At 37.6% G+C, this 22,704-nt stretch overlaps 1 protein-coding gene across 1 annotated transcript; it reads right to left on the reverse strand.

Moving 5' to 3' along the window:
• On the reverse strand, window positions 1–1,566 carry LOC307055286 (lysine-specific demethylase 4D-like; the record flags this gene model as incomplete). Its single annotated transcript, XM_079707400.1, is given in 2 exon segments — window positions 1–339; window positions 343–1,566. Coding segments are annotated over 2 exon segments (1,563 nt in total).
• Between the last annotated feature and the right edge of the window lie 21,138 nt (window positions 1,567–22,704).

Raw genomic sequence — 22,704 nt, forward strand, 5'->3', positions numbered from 1 at the left:
TTAGGGAACAGGGCCACAACCACAGCCAGAAGCCTTGGCGGGATGCTGGAGACCAGGGCTGAGCGGGTCAGCGTTGTCTGGCGAGGGTGCCTCCACAGGCAGGGGCTGAGCCTCTGGGTCCTGAGCTATGTCTAAGGAAAGCCTCCTCTTCGCCCTGGGGGGAGCAGTTGGCTCCTGAGTCCCCTGTTCGCAAGGATGACGACGAGGGCCACATCTTCCAGCTGGGTGGCGATCCGGGGCAGATGGACCTGGGGTCAGCAGCTGGGTCTGGCCGGGCTCCCCGGATGTGCAGGTGGCCGCAGCCTCGAACTGGGCTGCCGAGCAAGAGCCCCGGGCCGGCTAGGGGAGCCAGGACACAGCATGCACAGGGACTCGGTGGCGGGTCCCACCGTCCGCGGCTACAGGCTCACAGGGGCGCAGAGCGCAGCGGGGCTGGTGGTGCCTCGGGCCCAGAAAGGCTCCCCAGGCCGCGTGGACCTCCCTCCAGGCGTTCGGGCCCTGGCTGCTGGGCTCCAGGAACTGCGTGTGCTTCAGCACAGTCCGGTCCTGCCCGCGTTTCCACAGCTCATAGCGGTCCAGTTGCAGGATGCGCACGAAGGGGTCCATGGAGAAGGCGACCCAGGCCTCCCCGCAGCTGCACTGCGAGGCCACTTTGCCATAATCGATCCAGCGCGGGGTGGCGAAATGGATGGCTTCTGCACAGTTGAAGCCATGGTTGAAGCCAGAGTGGTAGCCATAGGGAAACGTCACTATGAACTCTCCAGCCTCCTGAGTGACCCGACCGAAGGGGATGCCGTTGTCCTTGAGGACCGTGGGCGACATAAGAGCCACCTTGTGCCGCAGTAAGACCTCACAGCCCGGCGAGCTGCCCGGGAAAAGCTCCCTGGCCAGGGGTTCCAGGCGCCGGCCGTGCTCCAGGGGCACCGCGTACCAAGTCTTGGGCTCCCCGAAGTGCAGGTAGTTGATGCTGTAAAGGTCCATGTCCTCCGTGTGCCAGGCGAAGGCGGTCTTCCACATGCCGTAGTACAGGTAGGGGGTGTTGACACCTTCGATGACCACTCCGCACTCCTGTTCCAGCAGGTCCTGAATGGTTCCCAGGTGTCCAAGGTTCCACTGCTTCGTGTTTTTATTGAATAAGGAGCCACAGACGTCCACACCATATACTGGTGAATCATAGGGGCGTGTTTTCCAATATTTTCGCTCCAGATCCTCAAAATCAGAGTAAAATGGAGTCTGGTGTCTTTCACTGTTTGTTAAGTGGCGATACTCACTCACGGTCATGGCTTTCTTCTGTTTGTGGTGCTGAGTAAACACACCTGCCCTCCCAGAAGCCACCTGCTGGAGGGGAGAGGCTATTAAGATGTCATTGATATCATCATAGGTCTCTCTGGCTTTCCAGTCCTTGGGTGGAATTATCTTAGCCAGGCCTGCTCGGTGTGCACCTTGGGATTCCATATAAGCAATGTATTTCTCGAAATCATTAAACTCTTCTTTGGTTGGATGAAATACCATTATGCTACAACTTGGGTTCTGGTCCCAGTTGGACTTAGACTTCATAGCTTTCATTAATAAGCAAGAAACTCCCAAGTTTTTATTTATGTTCTGGATAGGTGAGGATGCTGGAAAACACTACTTTTTCAAAAATGGGTTGGAGTATATCAGCAGGAACCCCCAGTAGACTTTAATGCAATGAGTTGATAATATTTCTTAGGCTTGCTGATTCTGCAGGGGACTCCACGCTGGGCAGAAGCCTTGCTCAGGACTGATGCTGGCTGAGCCTGCAAGTCTGTGATGTCCTCGGTTGACTCTTGACTCTGTCCTCTTGAGGTCTAGTGAATCACCTAGCCCTGGCTGGGTATCCCAAATGTAGTGTCGTCAGGGCAGTATTGAAAACAAAACCTAAAAAAAAAAATACAATAGAGACAGGTTGAAAACTAATGTTTGCAAATAGTTACTAGGGAACTACAAATAAAACACCACCATGGACTATAATTGCATATTCAAATAAAGGCTAAAATTTCATAAGACTGACAATACAAGAAATGGTGTTGTTGTGAACAGTGGAAATTCCTGTGCTCTAGTAAGTAGAATGGAAATCATTACATTCACGTTGAAAAACTATTTGGACAGTATCCACTAAAATTGAACTTACCCATGTGCTATGATTCATGCCTAGGTTATGTGTATGTCTGTGCAATGAAAGTCAAGTCCAAGAATGTTCAGAACAACATTATTTCTGTAGCCAAACACTGGAAACAACTCAAATGCCTGTCAACATTAGAATGGTTAAGTACATTGTAGTATATTCATACAATGGAATACAATACAGCAATGAAGATAAACGAGAACTACATGAAAGTATAAGAAGAATTCTATAAACAGAATACTGTGCAAAATTATCCAGACTCAAAAGAATACCTATTCGATGCTTCCACGTATATAAAGAGAAAAAGGAGGCAACGTAATCTATGTTAGAAGTCAGGGTAGTGGTTAACTGTGTGAATGAGAGAGGCTGTGAGTGGGGGTATGGGAAGTCTCCAGAATAATGTGAATATTCCATCCTGAAGCCAGGTGCTGGTTACACAGCCATCAGAATGGATCATTGTCATAATTCATCAAATTATGATGATTTTTACAAATTTCTGTGAAATATTTTTTTTAATTTATCTAAATTATTTAAATAAATTTTAAAATATAGTTCAGGGTTAAAAGCATAAAAGGAGACAGATATCTTTCATTGTACCAAAAGGGAAAGGAAGGGTGATTGAAAATATATGAACTAAACATTCAATTGAAGAAGCTACAAAATAGAAGAAGAGAAAGAAGAGGTAGGAGTAAGAAAGTAACAAAGAATAAAGACAAAGTTAATGAAAGAAAACACATACAGAACCAAACACTGATGACCAAAAATATTCTTGGAAGAAATTAATGATAGCAATAAACCATGGGCATAACTGAGCCTAAGAAAGAAGGGGAAATTAACCACTAGGAATGAAGTAGTGCACAAAAGAATTTTTAAAATCTCAAGAGAGAATCTTAGGAGAAACTTGACAGCAAAATTTTCTAAAGATGAGAGAAAAGAATAATTTTCTGGAGAGGAAACATATCCAAAATGGATCCAAGAAACACCAGAAAGCTTGAATAATACCCCAGGATAGGGCTTCCCTGGTGGTGCAGTGGTTGAGAGTCCGTCTGCCGATGCAGGGGACACGGGTTCATGCCCCGGTCCGGGAAGATCCCACATGCTGCGGAGCAGCTAGGCCCGTGAGCCATTGCTGCTGAGCCTGCACGTCCGGAGCCTGTGATCCGCAACGGGAGAATGCACAACAGTGAGAGGCCCGCATAATGCAAAAACCAAAAAAAACCAAAAAACAAAAAACCCCAAAAAACCCAGGATAAGAAGCTGGTTCAAAGTATGACCCTGAAAGTCCAGGAGACACATCATTTTATATGTGAATCTAGAAAACTTTCAAAAACAGTTAATTCTTATTGTGCAAATTGTTACAGAGTATACAAAAAGTTGGAAAGCTACTCAGATGAGGCTATTCAGATCTCTGATAGCAAAAGGAAAAAAGGACAATAAAAAATAAAGCTACAGGCCATCTTTGTTTATAAGCATACATGAAGGCATAAAATGGAATGTTTTCCAACGAAATACAGCAATATAATAAAAGAATAATATATCATGACCAAATAGAATGGAAGGATGATTCAACATTGGAAAATTTAATGATATAATTCAGAATATTAAGAAAGTAAATGAAAAATATCATCATCTTATAGGTACCAAAAAAGCATTTGATGAAATGCAAAATCCATTCATGATTTTACAATTCTTACTTGCAAAGCATCAAGAGAAACTTGTTTTGTAAGATAAAGAATTTCAAGGTAAAAAATACCAAGGATCCTTCTTAACAGTGAAACAGAAGTACCATTCTCATTAAAGTTAGGAAAAAGAGATGCATCAAAATGAAAAGCTGCTCAACATCACTAATTATTAGAGAAATGCAAATCAAAACAACAATGAGGTATCACCCCACACCAGTTAGAATGGGCATCATCAGAAAATCTACAAACAACAAATGCTAGAGAGGGTGTGGAGAAATGGGAACACTCTTGCACTATTGGTGGGAATGTAAGTTAATAGAGCCACTATGGAGAACAGTATGGAGGTTCCTTAAAAAAGTAAAAATAGAATTACTATATGATCCCGCAATCCCACGACTGAGCATATACCCAGAGAAATCCATAATTCCAAAAGACCCATGCACCACAATGTTTATTGCAACACTATTTACAATAACCAGGTCATGGAAGCAACCGAAATGCCCATTGACAGATGAATGGATAAAGAAGTAGTGGTACATATATACAATGGAATATTACTCAGCCATAAAAAAGAATGAAATTGAGTCATTTGTTGAGACGTGGGTGGATCTAGAGACTGTCATACAGAGTGAAGTTAGTTGAAAGAGAAAAACAAATATCATATATTAATGCATGTATGTGGAACCTAGAAAAATGGTACACATTAACTGGTTTGCAGGGCAGAAGTTGAGACACAGATGTAGAGAACAAATGTATGGACACCAAGCGGGGAAAATTGCAGTGGGGTGGGGATGGTGGTGTGCTGAATTGGGCGATTGGGATTGACATGTATACATTGATATGTATAAAACTGATGACTAATAAGAACCTGCAGTATAAACAAACAAACAAAAAAACAACTAATACTAAACGTTTTGTGGTTATTTGTATGGAAATACATTAATATACATGTTTCAGACATTACATGAAATTTCTAAAAATCTTATATGTTCTGGTATAATGTTATAAGCCATAATTCTAGTTATTACTTTAAAATGTATATCTCAGAAATAACTAAATTTCCTTGTCAATTGCATTATTATGAACTTTCATCAAATCTTTAACCATGGTCTTTTTTAAGTCTTTTGTCATTTACAGAGAGTACTGTGTGTACTCTGATGCTTTTGCAAAAATGTTCCTATAAAAGGGTTTCATGTTCAAGGAATTCATGAAAACACTCTGACAAGTACAGGTTTCTGGTAACTAACTATACTGCGGAACTGAACGAATAAGCATTTTCAGAACTCTAATGGCAAACTGATGAATTCATAAAAGTGCTTTACAAAACAACAAGAAGAAAAAAAATTAATTACATGGGAATGAGTGAACTTATGGGGATGATTATAATTTTTGTGTCTTTCTGTTTCAATTAAAAAAATATATCCCACAAGAACTCAGAGGCAAAAAATATACAAGTCAATTTTCACTGCAAAGTAACAGAGCTGTTACAGCGGAGGATTACTGGACTGAATGTCAATATTATGACAGAGTATGAGTGTGTTTTGTGTTTGGTAATTGCAGTCATTGTTGCTTTTGTTGTGGTCATCCATTTACAATGCTTGGTGTCAGTTTATTTATCTCTTGCAAAAATAAAATACAGTGTGTGTGTGTAAAAAAAAAACATTAAAAACAAGGCCGAAAATAAATTTCACTTTGTATACTCCATGTTCAACTTGAACTGTATGGAGCATATGTAATAGTCATAATTTTAGGACAGAAAATATATGTGTACAAATAAAGAAGAAAAAAAAACAAAGCAAACTATCTTATTAACCCAATTACAAGTGCTCCCTTAATACTGTTTCCTAATCCTCTTAAGCTCCCCTAATTTACACCGTTCAAATATTCTCTTTCACTTTTCCCTGTCCTAAAACTTCAGGCACACCTATTCCACCCCACTTAGAATCATTCGAATGTCCTAAAAGTCCCTAAGTGATCTGGCCCACCATCACCTCTTGACCTCACCCCTTTCTACCCGGCTCCTTGCTCTCTCCTTCCAAACACATTCCTAGCTGTGTCTCAAAAAAGGCCGATATACTCTTGTCTGCTGGTCCTTGCACCCAGGCAACTCTCAAGCCTCAGCCCAAACATCACCTTCTCAGTGAACTCTCCTCTGATCCTCTTGCTTTGGATAAAAGTAGAGACAATTTTCCTTCCAAGAAAACAGGTACTCTCTCAAGAAAACATTTCCAAATGAAACTTGAACTGATGGTCAGTACCCATGTATCTCTTCCAGATTCTACTCAAATCAGCCCCACCCTAACTCCATCATTCCTGATTCCATCACAATTAAATGCAATCAGCTCTCCCAACTGTCTAGTAAAAGAACTCATTTTTAAGGTTATCAGCCCACAAAACACAGGTATTTTGCCTGAAATTTTTCCTTTAAGATTTCTTACGAGAATATATATGGGATCTAAAACTTATACAAATTTCAGGGTCCTTTTAGGTACAGAGAGTTTTCCCTGGGAAAGCTGCCAGAATGGGTGGAGCTAGCACAGTGGTCAGGGCATTAAACACCACTAGTATGTGGTCAGCACAAGAACCAGGGAGAGGAGAAGAAAACCACGCTAAAGAAATCGGTGAGGAAGAGCTCAACTGCCTTTAGAGAACAAAGACTTTTAACCTTCCTCACCCTGTAGTCTCCCCAATATGACTAAGAAAGATCAGCTGGCCTGTCATTGTTCCAAGTAATAGAAACTCCCCACATCTCCTATGGTCTGCAAGAGGCGCCAGAGGTCCCTATATGTTATCTGGGGTCCATTCAAGACAAGAGGAAGCTGGGGCTGGGGCCCAATTATTTACCACCCCTCTCCCCAAAGAGGTCACCACTATTTGGCTTAAACATAAAACCCTTATCCTTTGGGTCTGGGATCAGGGACAAAAAAATAGCCAAGGAAGGGCTTGCTCTCTGTGACCCGTGCTGGTAGCTTTTGTAAGAGTGCATCAAAGGAATGTTTGCTGCAGACCCTAATACTAATGGCAGGGGCCCTTTGAGTGAGCAGTAATACCTCTTTGGACCTCTGCCCTGGAGCCTCATGAACCATGGAATATGCAGAAGGTAGGTAATGGACAATCAATGTACTCTTCTCCTTTTCCAACTTTAATGTCTAAGGATAAAAGAAACACTCTCCAGGTCTCTCTAGAACGTATTGGTAATAAATGGTGGGGAGGGGAAGTGGTTGACAATCTAGCTCATCCTTGAGGCAGTGTGACAAATGCACTTAACTTAGCCACTAAAAATTGGGTGGAAGTCAAATGATATTTGTCTTCCTATTCCAGAAACACCTATGAGCACTCAAGGGTCGTGGGGATAGATTGTTATGAAGGAGAAGCATTGTTCAAAATGACCCTAGATGTTCATGCTAAGATGCCTGAACAATAGGCTAGCCTAGACTCCTTCCATGACTGGAGGGCTATAGCATCCAAAAGGGCCCAAGTTCCCAGGTGCCTCCTAACGTACAGGGCTGCTGTTCTTCCCAGACAGCTCCTGTTAATGGCTGGCATGCTATCTAGGCAGCTTAATTCCCCAAGCAGTCTGAAGGTCCCTTTCCTAATAAAGTTGCTGTCATTAAAGCCCTATATGAAGGAAGAGCAATGGGGAAGGGGCCTCCACCAGAACAAAACCCTCCTCAACATGGGATGCCTCTCCATGTAGATGCTGAAGAAATGCAGAGCCTATGTGTGCCTTGGTCTTGATGTGTTCCTGAACTCATACTGTATGACTTTGTGGAACTTTCCTCCATGGATAAGGGGACTCAAAAGTTGGGAAGAAAGCAAATAGTAAGGTTTCATCAGGGTTAGGGTTTTCCAGCCATGTGTATCTCAAGGAGAAAGGAACAAGTGTCTTGATGGATTGGATGCAGGGATAAGAGAGTGATTAAAATGACAGGACAGTAAATTTATCCTGAGTAGAAAAGGAAATGAGACATGAGGGCAATGATGGAGAATTAAACAGTGTTTGATTCATGGGCTGAATGTCTCCATTAGGTCAAATAGTTCTATTAGAACACTAGGAAATGTAAGCTAGAAAGAGAATGGGATGCTTGAAACATAGGTGGTACTATCATTATTCCCATTTAATGGAGGAAGAAACTGAGATGTAGAAAAATTTATATTTAACTTAGTAGCTTGTGTTCTCAATCTCTAGAGTTATTTTTGTACTTGGCTTATCTTCCATATAAAACTACTTTGAGAGCATTGTCTAGGTCTTGTTCATCATCATATTCTCCAAGGTATCTTGGTACTTTATATAGTGCACACTCAAAAAATGTTTATTAAAAAAAAATAAGTAGGGCTTCCCTGGTGGCGCAGTGGTTGAGAGTCCACCTGCCGATGCGGGGGACGCGGGTTCGTGCCCCAGTCCGGAAAGATCCCGCATGCTGCGGAGCGGCTGGGCCCATGAGCCATGGCCACTGAGCCTGCGCGTCGGAGCCTGTGCTCCACAATGGGAGAGGCCACAACAGTGAGAGGCCCACGTACTGCAAAAAAAATAAAAATAAAAATAATAAAATTAGTAACTAAAATAATTTGGCGCACACTGCAGTCTCTCTCCTCTTGGTTACACCCCATCTTTTTCCTATTCTCCTGTCTCAGGGAAAGAAAAGATACTGCCCCTCTCCAGAGATAATCTTGCCATTTAAACTCCTTAAAATGACACCTCCCATGCATTCCAAACTATGGTCAATTAAATGATCACTACCACCTCTGTAAGGACTTAAATCGTCAGTCATCAGTTTGTTTCCTGATTTAAGCTACATCCTTTCTCTTACATTCGTTTCAATACGCAATATGTCAAAACATAAACAAAAATAATCCACCTTTACAAAAACATTTCCTCATCTCTCTCGTCTTCTGATTCTGACCCCACTTCTCCACTGAAATTCATCTCTGTAAATCATCACATTGTCTCCCGAGTGCTGCTCCATGGGTTACACTTTATCTCTCTACATCATTGATTCATGGAACACCTCCTTCCTCCTAAAATGTCTCTGACCTCCAGGGTACTGATAGTCTTCTCTGGTTCTTTTCTTTCTCCTTGGTTCCACTTCTTTTTCTACTACACAAATGCAGTCTTATTTCAAAGCTCAATTCTCATCTCTCTTTTAACTCTTATTTTCTCCTTTTAAATTTCCTTTTTATGTTCATGGCTTTCTTTAGTATCACACCCTCTCTCTTTAAAGATATTATTCATTGCCATAGCTTTCTCTAATAGCACTGACTTTCTCCTGCGCTTCTGATTTGCTTTTCCTTCTTGACTGGCCACTGAGCCCCTGAAAATCAACTTGTGTAGTACAAGTTGATCATCTTTCTCCTGAAATTAACTTTCTCCTTTAGAAATCTTTTTTTCTAAGGATGGAAATACAGTATCCTAGCTACCATTGGTTATTACATCTCCCTCTCCCTAGACATAGAGTTGGTGATGTCAGGGGATCACAGGACAGTCTACTGTGAGGCCCCAGGGACATCTGTATACCCAGGGAGGCTTCCTGTGCTCTCCTTCCTTATATAAGGACCCAAGGATCCACTTGCCTTCCTCTCCTACTTATAGCTGTCACCACTCAAGCTAGACCCTGAGGATCTACAAGTAGCAGTCACCTGTATCATGTGATAATCTGCCCATCTCACCCTAATTTTTCATCTTAAAAATTTTTCTACAATGATTTTATTTAAAACTATATAAATATATAATCAAATTGTTCATTCTATATGAAAACTTCCCCTAAAGAAGTGAAAAGGGAAGAGTGAAGCAATTTAGAAGGAAAATTAATGTCAAAAATTTAAATACCATGCTAAGGGTCTTTCCCCTAATAAACAATAAAATGCTGATTATGAATATCACACAGGCCCTCATTTCTTATTGAATTATGAATAGACAACTAAACAAGACTTGAGGTGAGTATTTGTTTTTGTTTTTGTTTTTCTTGGCTTTGCCACGTGGCATGTGGGATCTTAGTTCCCTGACCAGGGATCAAACCCATCCCCCTGCAGTGGAAGCACAGAATCCTAACCACTGGACTGCCAGGTAAGTCCCCTGTAGTTGTTTTATAAATTAATTATTTCCTTTTTACATTTCTAAGGATCCTAGGAGGAATGAGGCAGGGCTACCATCTATACAAAATAACTAATCTAGATACATATTAGTCTTCAGATACTGAGCATCCAAAGGAAACACTCTGCTTTCGTAAGTGTAAGTCTGTGCGCAAATCAAAACTTCTCAGAATTTGCCGATTATAATTACGGTGATCCTTCAGCTCCAGAGAAATGTCTTCTCTTCGGGTCTTGGATGGTTGCTTTTACTGTGAAACCGCCTCCATGTTTCTTTCAATTAGAGCCACAGGTACTAGTTGAGAATAAGTACCCTTTCATTTCAGTTACTCTTCCATTTTACCCGTATTCATAGTATCCCCAGTAACACAGAAATTCTTCATCTAAGGAAACCTGACAATCTTGACAATTGAAGAAAAGTATTTTTATCAGAATGATTAAACTTGATGGATTTCCAGAAATTAGGAGTCTTTCAAAAATAATTCCTCCAAGCTTTCCTGGTGTGTGTGTGTGTGTGTGTGTGTGTGTGTGTGTGTGTGTGTGTTTCAAACTGCGGAAGGTAAGAAGTGAAATAAGGTTAATAAATACTCTCACTGCGGCCATTGTCCAGTTTGCTTATTGTACACATTGCTCAACAATTTCAGGACAGCAGGAAAGCCTTCTTGTCTTTTATGTTCCATGCATACTTCAAAGCTATTATTTCAAATGAGGAGTGTTGACAGAATGCCTCAGACATTAGACATTCTTTCTGCTGACAGCCAATATCTAAATGCTGTGTTTAATAGATTTATTCTCAAGTTAGAAAGTCTACTTACCATTTATTGAAAATAACTATAACCATAATATTTGATGGCTAAATAAATTCTATTTGATGGAGATAAATGACTCAACTTTTCCCCTATTATTGGACAGTTATTTTGTTTTTTACTTTTCCACAAGTATTCCTAATCCCTTATAAATATCCTATATTTCAGTACCTACATCAGTATATTTGGTAAAACATTAAATAATGAAATTCCTTGGATTATATATCTAGAAATGGAATTACTTCATTGCAAGATTTAAACATTTAAAATCCTTAACATGTATTGCCAAAACTTTCCAGAAACATATCACTTTACATCCTCACCATTAACTTTACTCTGAAAAACAATCTTTAATAATTTGTAAAGGGAATTATTGTGAAAAATTTAGGTGAAAAGTGTAGCTCTAGTTTTAATTTATACTTCTTAGATTACAACTAAGATTGACTTTTTCTTCTTCACTGAATGCTAGCCATTTGTATTGGTTCATATCCTTTGCTCATTCTTCTCTAATATGGTTCTAGTGTTTTTTCTCATATACTTACATGAACATTTTATATATTATGTGACTATTTTGCAAATTTTACACAGTATATATGAACATTTTACAAATTGCTCATGTGAATATTTTACATAGTAAACCCTTTGCTTAATTTGTTCATAGTTTTTTTCCCAGTTTGCCATTTCTTTAATTTATATTTAATTTTAAATGGTTTTGGTATATATTTCAGTTTAATATATTAAAATATTGAGTCGGTCTTTTCCTTTGTAATGCCTTTCATGGCCTTTATGTTTAGAATGTTAGTATTAGAAAGTTATTTGCCCATCCAGAGACAGATAAATATTACCTTATGGGGTTTTTCCTTTTTATATGTTAATTGTACTTTTAATTTCAATATGAAGTATACCTTTAATTCAATCTGGGGTTTTGGGGTTTGTTTTATTAACTTTTTTTATAGGTTTGTCCACATGGTATGAGGAATAAGGGAGATGTAAGTATGAATCCTAGTCCTAGTTTGTTGTGTTCCTCTCTATTAGTTTATAGGAGCTTTTCTTTGTCCCAGTGCTCTTAAATTTTTTCCATCTCAAAATTCTGGTTCTTTAGTTTTATGAAAACTTTTAGTTCCTTCTTTGACAACTTCCTCTGGTTTTTCCCTCTGTACATTAACTCCTGTATTTGGATATCAGACCTCATGGACTGGACCTCCAATTTTTGTGTCTTTTCTTCTTCCAATTTTCTATCCCTTTATCACTATGTTTATCTTCTGAAATTGTTTCTCATCTTTATCTTGTAAACCTACTTCTATTGTCTTTTTCATTTCTCCTATGAAACTTTTAAGATTTAACAGCTCATTTCTGTCCCCTTAGCTTTTTCAAGTGTATATAGCTTCCTTCCCTGCCCCCACCATTGTCCTATTTTTGTTTCACAGGTGCACTTATTTCATCTCTCAGAAAATACTAAAATGTCAATGGCTTTTGGAGGTATTTTTCCCTCCTGAATAGTGTTTCTTTGAAACTTCTTTTTTTTTTCTTTTGTTTTGTTTTGGTTTGGTTTGGTTTCTATCTTTCATGTTTAGAGCTTTCCTCAAATGTCTGGTGATTCTTAGTAGTTGGAGCAAATATAAGAGTACAGCATAAAGAACTGATTAGAAGCTCAGGGTGTGTGGATGAGTTTGAAGATTATGCTTCCCTGAATGGTGATCTGGCTGGGCTGTTTCCTGGCTGAAACTCTGATGCTGGTATCTCTACGACTGGTGATATTCAACAGTGAAGAATCTTCCAATCTTCTTCCTGAGGGGACAGGCCTGGCTTCCCCACCACATGGAAAATGGGTCCTGAATTTTCCAATATCCAGCTTGGGAAGTTCACTAAATCAATTTGTTTTCCCTATGACAAACACATTCTCAAAAATTCCTGGAAATTCCCAGTCCAGAGACCATCCTTTTCACCTGCTCTAGAAAATGAAGCTTAGTCTTCTGTTCAGGGTGAGAGAGCAGTTTACCCTGCTGCCTAGAGGGAGGGGATCTGAGGTTCTAACTGCTTCTAAGACAGACTTTCCACAAGTCCTCCTTAGCCTCATTTGAACTGCCACATCCAGAGGTACCTGGTGCCATGAAATCCTAAGTCTTCTGGGTTCTTAGAGACAATTGTGTTGCTTCTTGGCTTTCGTCACTGCCAATTTAGCATTCAAATTTCCTGGGTTTGACAAATCAGTTTCTACTTGGCCATCTGTTTTCAAGTTTTGCTACTATATTATCTCCTTTACCATTTTTTTGGTATATTACTTCTTAAAACAAAAATCCTGTTATTGTCACTCCAGTGTAGTTTTGGAGGGAAGAAATTAATGATTGGGTTTAAACCACCATCTTTATCTTTTCTTGTTTCCCCAAATGTCTCTCACAATAGTTCCTTAAACAAACTCCCAGCTTCAGTCAATTCCGTCTAGCCATTGCCCCTGACTCCATGTGCTTCCTCCCTCACTTTTGTTCTCTTACCCTTATCTAAATTACAATCCCTGCTTTCCAGACGAATCTCCTACTTGAGGGATACTTCTCTGCAAACCCTAGGTCTCGGAAAAGACTGTCCTCTGCACTCCACCAACACTAGTTGTCTGGACCATTTATTTGGTGCTTAAAACAAACTGTTGACGTGGGAACTCTCCAGACTGTTTTACTTGACAGCTTGCTTTCACCTCTAATGGGCACTTGTCTAAAGTCATAAATCTCTTCAATGAGAGGTGCTTGCTTCTTTCTCTAAGATACCTGCATGTTTCTGCTCCACAAGCTTCAACATTCCTTTCTTGAGAAGCTTCGTGGAAAAGAGTAGATTAAAAGGTGTCTCTTCCTGAACTTTTTTTTTTTTTTTATGTGGTACGTGGGCCTCTCACCGCTGCGGCCTCTCCCGTTGCGGAGCACAGGCTCAGCATGCACAGGCCCAGTGGCCATGGCTCACGGGCCCAGCTGCTCCGCAGCACGCGGGATCTTCCCAGACCAGGGCACGAACCGGCATCCCCTGCATCGGCAGGCGGACCCCCAACCACCGCGCCACCAGGGAAGCCCCTTCCTGGACCTTTGTATCTCGAATGCCAATATTTGATGTGTACTCCCTAGTTAGGAATATTCAGGAGTGTGGATATAGAGGAGAAGTGTCAGGCCTGAACAGCATTGATTAAATCCTGATACAGTTGAACAGCATAAATTAAATCCTAACAAAGATGAGGAGTTGGCCTTTAAATCAGCAACTTAAATGTCACATAATGACTGCATTGTGACATACAATAAATTGAGCCTGGGTATATTAACCTCAGAGATTTCTCTATTTGTTTTCCTCTTACATGGATACTGTGGCAGCCACAGTGGTATCTGTCAGAAGGGCAGAAGTCTTCTTGAACCCCTATCTGCAAGACACAGCCACTCGAATCTTAAGGCAACTTCTAACATATGCTTCTGTGGACTCTAAATAAATTTTAAATATATTTCTTGAGTAGTAGATAATCCTGGTTCTTGAAATGTTCCCAGAGATTCCATAAACTACTTAATACTTAAAAACAAACTAAAAACAAAACAGAATAAACCTCTTTTGCTTTGGAGTAAATTCTGTAGAATGCAAATAAAGAACCCTGACAAATATAATTCCTCTCCCTCATTCCCACTCCTCAAAGGCAACCACTCCTACATATTTTAGCTATTTTCTATGTTTTGTTTTTCCGGTATTTCTAGACTTTTCAGTTTTAGATATTGTGGACACAGACTATAAGAGACGTGGATCTCTTTGTGACCACCTAGAGGGGTGGGATAGGGAGGGTGGGAGGGAGGGAGATGCAAGAGGGAAGAGATATGGGAACATATGTGTATATATATAACTGATTCACTTTGTTATAAAGCAGAAACTAACACACCATTGTAAAGCAATTATACTCCAATAAAGATGTTAAAAAAAAAAAGAAAAAAAAGACGTCAATCTAGTTCTCTTATGCTCCATCCCAGCACACATAGACTTCATCTACCCCATCCTCTCATATCAAATTTTTTGGTTAAATCAAGTCTGAATTTTTACCATGTAATATTAGATACAGCTGAGTCATGTAGTGTACCATGATTGCACTGCCTTTCATAAACAAAATGTTATTTATCCTATAGTTAATAATTGTCTTATTTCATTTGCTCAGTTTTATACATATTAATTCACTCCCAAATTCATTTCCAGCAGTGCAAATCTCTTCTAAATACATAAAATACAACACGTACTAAATCCGATTTCTCTTTTCAGAAATATTCTTCCTGGAGCCCTCCATATGTTTAACTGAATCTGGACTGGTTAGTCTTTAGGTTGTTGCACAGCCTGCATCCTCAGGTTTCTATCCACTGTAATCCTGAGGATTCTTTTTCCCTATTCTGTTAGATCCCTTAATCCACCCCCACCCCATCTCAGTCTTTTTTCTTGGTTTACTTCCTTGTGTTGCTGGAGCATATCCACCAGGAGCATCCTTGGAAGCTTCATTAAAGATTGTGAAGTAGCTTACAGAATCTCCAGGAGGACCAGAGAATAGGATTTGGTGACTGTGCTTCCAGGAACAACACCCAAATTATCCGACCATCTATAGTAAAGTATTCTTATACCTCCTCTGGTCAAAGGCACCAAAGACCCTGAGCAAGGGACATTACCAACTAGAACCTATGCCACTGCTGCCTCTGAAAGTTCAGTGTCTCACCACCCTCCTCTAGGGACAGATCCTGTGCAAAATTGACTTCCACATGTTTCTTCAGATTGAGCTCTTCCAAGGAAATGTCTGGAAGAGCCAATGTCATATGCTTATGTCTTTGCTGCAATAGATGCTGTATAACTGAGCTATGAATTCAACCCTGGCAAGGCAGGGGTCATAATGTGGGAATTTCCTCAAATATAAAAAGGACATTCTAAAGTTATTGGCCACAAATATAACAACAGTCTACCAGAGTCCACATGTCTGAAAATGTCTGTGTTCTACCTTTATGCTTTTCTTTCAGAATTCTGAAGATATCGTTGCATTAAATTCTAGTTTCTAGACATCCAAAATCTGTTTTCTGATTATTTTTTGTGTAACCTATTTTCACTTCTTGAACACTTTTACAATTATTTGTTTGTTCCTTATTTTCTGAGATTTCATTAAAATATGATTGGTAAGTCTTTTTTGTCAACTGTTGTGGTAGATTTGATGTAGATTCATGTTCTTCATTGCTGAGAAATTTTCTTATTCCATTTAAAAATATATTTCTTCCCACTATATTTTCAGTTTTCTCTCTCTGGAAATATAACTAGTTGGATATTAAACCTCTTGGACTGATCCTCTAATTTTCTTATGTTATTTTTCTCTTATTTTCCATCTTTGTTCTTTTATTTTCCAAACATTCTAGCAATTATTTTTGACTTTCAGAAATTCTTTTTGTTCTCTGAATATTCCTTTTATTATAGATTTCTCATATTTTTCATGGTTATAGATTTTCTCTTCTCTCTCTTGAAATATTAATAGGGATTTGTAAAAGTTTTATTTGCTCTCTACATATGTCTATTTTCTCTGAATTCACTCTTCTAGGATGTTTTGGTTTCTGTTTTGCATGTTAAATTTTTTCCTTATACATCTAGTTATTCTTGGCTTATGTTTAACAGGCACTAAAGAGTTAGGTTTGCTATGTATGACTGGTAAGCTTTACTAAGAATGTTCTAAGTCATTTCCTTTGGGAATGGGGGCAACTGACAGTGTCTGAAGGTAAGAGTATAATCAGAAGACTGTAAATTTATGCATCCATCTCAGTTGAAACCGGGGCCCAGGAATTTATGGTGTCTTAATATTTTTGTTTTTGAGAAACATTAAAAATAAAGAAAATAGAATGTATAACAAAACCCTGCATTCCAACCAGCCAGAACGGACATCTTAATATTTTGCCATATTTGCTTCAAGTGGTTTTTTTAAACAGCTTTATTGAGATGTAATTTACATAACAAAAATTTCACCCATTTTAAGTGTACAATTGAATGATTTTTGGTATATTTACAGAGTTGTGCAACCATCACCACAATCTAGTTTTAGAACATTTCCACCACTCCAAAAAGAAAGCTCATGACCACTTTCTTGCAGTCACAGCCCATATCCACCCTCAGCTCCAGGCAACCACTAATCTATTTTCTGTCTTTATAGATTTGCCTTTTCTGGACATTTCATATAAGTAGAATCATAATATGTGGTCTTTTACGTCTGGCTTGTTTCACTCAGCATGTTTTTGAGGTTCATGTTGTAGCATGTATCAGTATTTTGTTACTTTTTATGGTTGAATAATATGCCATCATCATCAATATACCACATTTTTATTTATCCATTAATCAGCTGATAACATTTGGGTTGTTTTAATCTTTTGGCTCTTATGAATAATGCTGTTATGAACATTCATGTACAGTCTATGAGTGGACATATGTTTTTATTTTTCTTTTATAGATACCTAGAAGTGGAATGCTGGGTCATAATATGGTGACTCTATATTTAACATTTTGAGAAACTGCTGTACTGTTTTTCCAAAGTGCCTGCAACATTTTAAATTTCCATCAGCCATATGTGAGGGTTTCAATTCCTCAACATCCTCACCAACACTTGTTACTGTTTGTCTATTTTTTATATATATATCACTTCTAGTCAGTGTGAAGTCCTACCTCATTGCTTTGATTTGCATTTCCTTAACGACAAATGATGCTGAACGTTTATTATGATATTTATTAGCCATTCATGTATCTTTTCTGAAGAAATTTCTATTCAAATCCTTTGCTCCTTTTTTTAAATAGTTTTGTTTTTTTGTTTTTAGATGTTGGGGGTAGGAGTTTATTAATTAATTAATTTATTTTTGCTTGTTGGGTCTTCATTTCTGTGCGAGGGCTTTCTCTAGTTGTGGCAAGCAGGGGCCACTCTTCATCGCGGTGCGCGGGCCTCTCACTATCGTGGCCTCTCTTGTTGTGGAGCACAGGCTCCAGACGCGCAGGCTCAGTAGTTGTGGCTCACGGGCCTAGTCGCTCCACGGCATATGGGATCCTCCCAGACCAGGGCTCGAACCTGTGTCCCCTGCATTAGCAGGCAGATTCTCAACCACTGTGCCACCAGGGAAGCCCTCAAATCCTTTGCTCATTTTTGTATTTGTCTTATAATTGAGTTGCAAGAGGTCTTTGTATGTCCTAATTATAAGTCCCTTTTTGAATATATAATTTGCAAATATTTTCTCCCAGTCTGTGGGTTATCTTTTCACTTTCTTAATTATGTCTTTGGAAGTGAGTAAGTTTTGAATTTTGATGAATCTAATTTATCAGTTTTCTTTATTGCTTGTGCTTTTGATAATTTAACTAAGAAATTATTGCCTAGCACAAGATCATGGAGATATATTCCTATGTTTTCTTTTAAGAGTTTTATAGTTTTAGCTTACATTTAGGTCTGTGATCAATTTTGACTTAGTTTTTTGTGTATGGTGTGAGGTTAGGAGTCGGTTTCAGACTTCCATTTGTGGATATCCATTATTCTAGTGACATTTGTTGAAAAGACTATTCTGTCACTGTTGAAATGTCTTCAAATTTTGTTGATTCTATTCCATTTAAGTATACAGCTTTTCATTAAACTATATAGCTATCCTTATACCAATGTCTTAATTATTGTATCTTTGCAGTTAAGTTTTGAAATGGGGAAGTGTGACTCCTCCAAATTTTTTATTATTTTTCAAGACTGTTTTGGCTATTTTGGGTCCTTAGTACTTACATATCAATTTCAGGATCAACTTTTAATTTCTGGGGGGAAAAAAGCCAGCAGGAATTATAATAAGGATCACACTGAATCCATAGATCAATTGGGGGAGTATTTCTATCTTAACAATTTTGTCTTCTGATGCATGAATATGGAATGTCTTTCCATTTATTTAGCTCTTCTTTAACAATGTTTTGTAGTTTCCAGTGTAGAAGTCTTGCACTTCTTTTGTTAAATTTATTCTTAAGCATTTTATTCATATTGACAATATTGTTAATGGAATATTTTCTAAGTTTAATTTTCAGATTATTCATTGCTGGTGTATAGAAATCAACTGATTTTTGTATACTAATCTTGTATATCCCGCAATTTGTTGAACTTATTTGTTCTAGTAGTTGTTCCTTAAGATTTTCTCTATATAAAATCATGCCATCTATCAATAAAGGTAGCTTTATTTTTTCCTTTCCAATTTGGATACCTTTTATTTCTTTTTCTTGCCTAACTTCCCTGACTAGAATCTCCAGTGTAATGTTGAACAGACATTCTGAAGGGTCTTCTTCCTGCTTCAAGTACTTTTAAATAGAAGAAATAAATATTTCAGATGAAGTGGAAGTCTCTTTCAGATCTAAAACCCAAATCCTAATCTCCTTCTCCTCCGCAATGCCAGAAACAACAACTACCATGAATTTGGTGTATTTTCTACCTGTGGATGTTTGCGTGTGTGTGTGTGTGTGTGTGTGTGTGTATTGTGTATCCACATATATAGTGTTATTTTGTGTATCTGCTATTTCTATTTTCTATAAATTATTTTATACCAAATATATAATATTTTTCTAATTTTTAAATTAAACATTAATAGCTTCAAGATATATTCATATATATACATACATAGTCTGTCATAAGAATATATTTTTAATGCATTTCTCTATTGGTGGGTATTTAGATTACTCCCAGTGTTTTTTATTGTAAACAATGCTGCATTAAAAACCTTTTACATGTGTCTTAGTAATTATATGTGAGAATTTATTTAGGTTAGATATTTTAGTGTTATTTTTTAATGATAGAGAAACTACACTTTGTATTTTATTAGGCAATGTCATGTTGCTTATCTACTGACTTTCCTAATTAACACAGTCACTAGCAGAGTAGGAGAGTTTCTTTTTCCATATCCCCAGATGCACTTGACAGTGTCGAATTTTTAGTTCTTGGTGATTTGATTGGCAAAACAATTGATCTCCTTTATATTGTTGTTAATATTAATGTTGTGTGACCAGTTTCCTGGTGGCATGCTTTTTCATTGATTTATTGGCCTTTTGTGTGTTTTGATAATTATGTTATATCCTTTACCTATTTTTATTTATTTATTTATTTATTAATTATTATTATTATTATTATTATTGCGGTACGCGGGCCTCTCACTGTTGTGGCCTCTCCCATTGCGGAGCACAGGCTCCGGACACGCAGGCTCAGCGGCCATGGCTCACGGGCCCAGCCGTTCCGCGGCATGTGGGATCTTCCCTGGACCGGGGCACGAACCCACGTCCCCTGCATCGGCAGGCGGACTCTCAAGCACTGCACCACCAGGGAAGCCCCCTTTACCTATTTTTTAAGTTAGAGTGTTTTTCTTTCTCTACCGATTTGTAAAAGTTCTTTAAATGTTTGGGATACTAATTCTATGTCTATTGTATTATTTCAAATATCTTATCCTAGGCACCACCTCCATTTAAATCTGTTTATGGTATCTTTTTCAGATTTTGAAAAATTAAGTGTAACTAATTTTATTAATATTTTCCATTATGCTTTGTTCCCTTATGTCTTAAGTAACCCACTTATCTTTGAAGTCACGAAGATTTTATTCTCTTTTAATTTCTTTGTTTTTCGTATTTGTTTCACTCATTTAGAACATTGTTGTTAGGAGGTAGGGATCTATATTGTTGTTGCAGTTTTTTTGTAGAAGTCCAGTTGTCTACCACCATTTTCCCACTGAGTTGGAATCCTCCACTCTCATATGTCAAGTTCCAAAATAAGTATGGTTCTCTTTCTAACCTTTCCATTCAAGTCCTTTGATTTCTTTGTCCATTTCTGTGCCAAAACTATATTGTCTAAATTACTATAGCTTTATACTTAGTATTGATTGTTGGTAAGGCTAGTCTCAATGTCCTTATTCATCTTTTTCAGAATTAAATTGACTAGATTAGTAAAGTTAAACTTCAGTATACATTTTAGAATAAATTTGTCAAGTTCTATAAAAACCCTGTTGATTTGAGTTGAAATTGCATTCAGTTAAATAAAAATTTGGTGTAGACATAGCATTCCCACCCATTAATTGGTATATTCCTCCATTTATTCAGATCTTGTGTGTATTTCAATAAAGTTTCAGAGTTTTATCCATAAAGATATATACCTGTTTCCTCAGATATATTCTAAGGAACTTTGTAGATTTTAGTGTAATTTTTTAGTAAGTTATGGACAGTTTTTTCTATTAATTTTTTAATTGATCTTATTATATCTCTTTTCAAACCTTATTCCTCTTATTTCCTACTAGTTCTATTAGCTTGACCATTGATTCTAGAGTTTTTCATGTAGATAATATTTTCTGAAAATATATACAAAAATTATATCTCTTCTTTTCCAGTAGTCATAGCTTTTATTACTCTTTTTTTCTTTTTTTTTTTGAGCTGCTTAGGAATGGAAGTCATATAATTAGATATGATCTCCAGTAAAATGTTGAATATTGACTGAGTTAGTAGAAATTCTACACTCACTTCAGATTTTCATGCGTGGTTCTCAATTTTAACATTATGTTACATCTTATCATTTATCACCTAATCTGAGATACTTTTCAGAATGACAGAGACCCAGAGAAGAAAGGCATAAAATAGAACCCCATTAATTGATCAAGTAGTTGAAAAGCTATATAGAATATTTGAGTGAGGCAATTTAAAAACTGACCTAAAGTTCATATACTGAACTTTGTACTCCCAAACTGCAGAATATAATTTTTTTCAAGTACTATGGAAATTTTGCAAAATTGACCATAAAACTGGGGCCATAAAACAGGTTTTAACAAATGTCAAAGGGTTGAAAGCAGGAAGAACATATTCTCTGACCACAAAATAATAAAGTTAGAAATTAATATTAAAAATATAACTAGAAAGCTCCCAATTCTGTAAAATTAAAAATATATTTCTAAATAAACCTTGTAATCATAAAGAAATAAAAATAAAATTAGAAAATACTTTAAACCAAATGAGAGTGAATATGCTACATTTCAAGCCTAATGGGATGCTGGTAAACAGTATTAAAAGGGAAATTTATAGGTTTAAATAAATATCTAACAAAAGAAAGAAGACTGGAAAATTAAATGAGCTAAGCATCCACCACAGAAAGTCGAAGTACAGAAAAGAAAGTAGAACAAAGAAAACAATAAAAATAAGACCAGAAATTGATGAAATAGAAAACCAATATAAAATAAAGAGAATAAACAAAACCAATAGCTGGGTTGTTTTGAGAAGTCTAATAAAATCAACAAACCCCTGGTGAAAACGGTAAAGACCAGAAATAGAAGGCAGAAATAACCAATATTAGGAAAGACAAAGAGGTCATCACTATAGATGCTGCAGACATAAAAAAGAAAATAAAGATACTAAAAAGCACTTTAAGCCAACATATTTTAAAATTCAGATGAAATAAATAAATTCTTAGAAAAATGTAAATAGAAAAATTGACACAAGAAATAGAATGCTGAGTATATCTATAACCATCAAGGAAACTGAAGCAGTAATCAAAACTTTTTTCACAAAGAAAACTCTACACCCCAAATGGATACACCAGCAAATTTTACCAAATATTCAAGGAAGAAGTAATTCCAATCTTAGACAAATTTTCCTGGAGAACAGAAAAAGAAAGAATATTTCCCAGCATATTTTATGATACAAATTGTATGTACAAGGACATGATGAGAAAGGAAAATAATAGGCGTCTCACTTATGAACATAGATGCAGAAGTCCTAAACAGAATCTGAGTAAACTGATTCCTGCAATATATTCATCATAATCAAGATGGGTTTATTCCAGGAATGAAAGGTTAGTTTATAGTTAAATAAATTAATATAATAACACACAATAACAGATCAAAAGACAATTTCATTAGATGCAGAAAAGTGTTTGATAAAATCTGCCATCCATTTAGCAAACCAAAAATTCTAGGGAAATTTCTAATTGAATAAAGTACAT

The sequence above is a fragment of the Hyperoodon ampullatus genome (genome assembly GCF_949752795.1).
Source record: "Hyperoodon ampullatus genome assembly, chromosome: 7".
NCBI classification, from domain to species: domain Eukaryota; kingdom Metazoa; phylum Chordata; class Mammalia; order Artiodactyla; family Ziphiidae; genus Hyperoodon; species Hyperoodon ampullatus.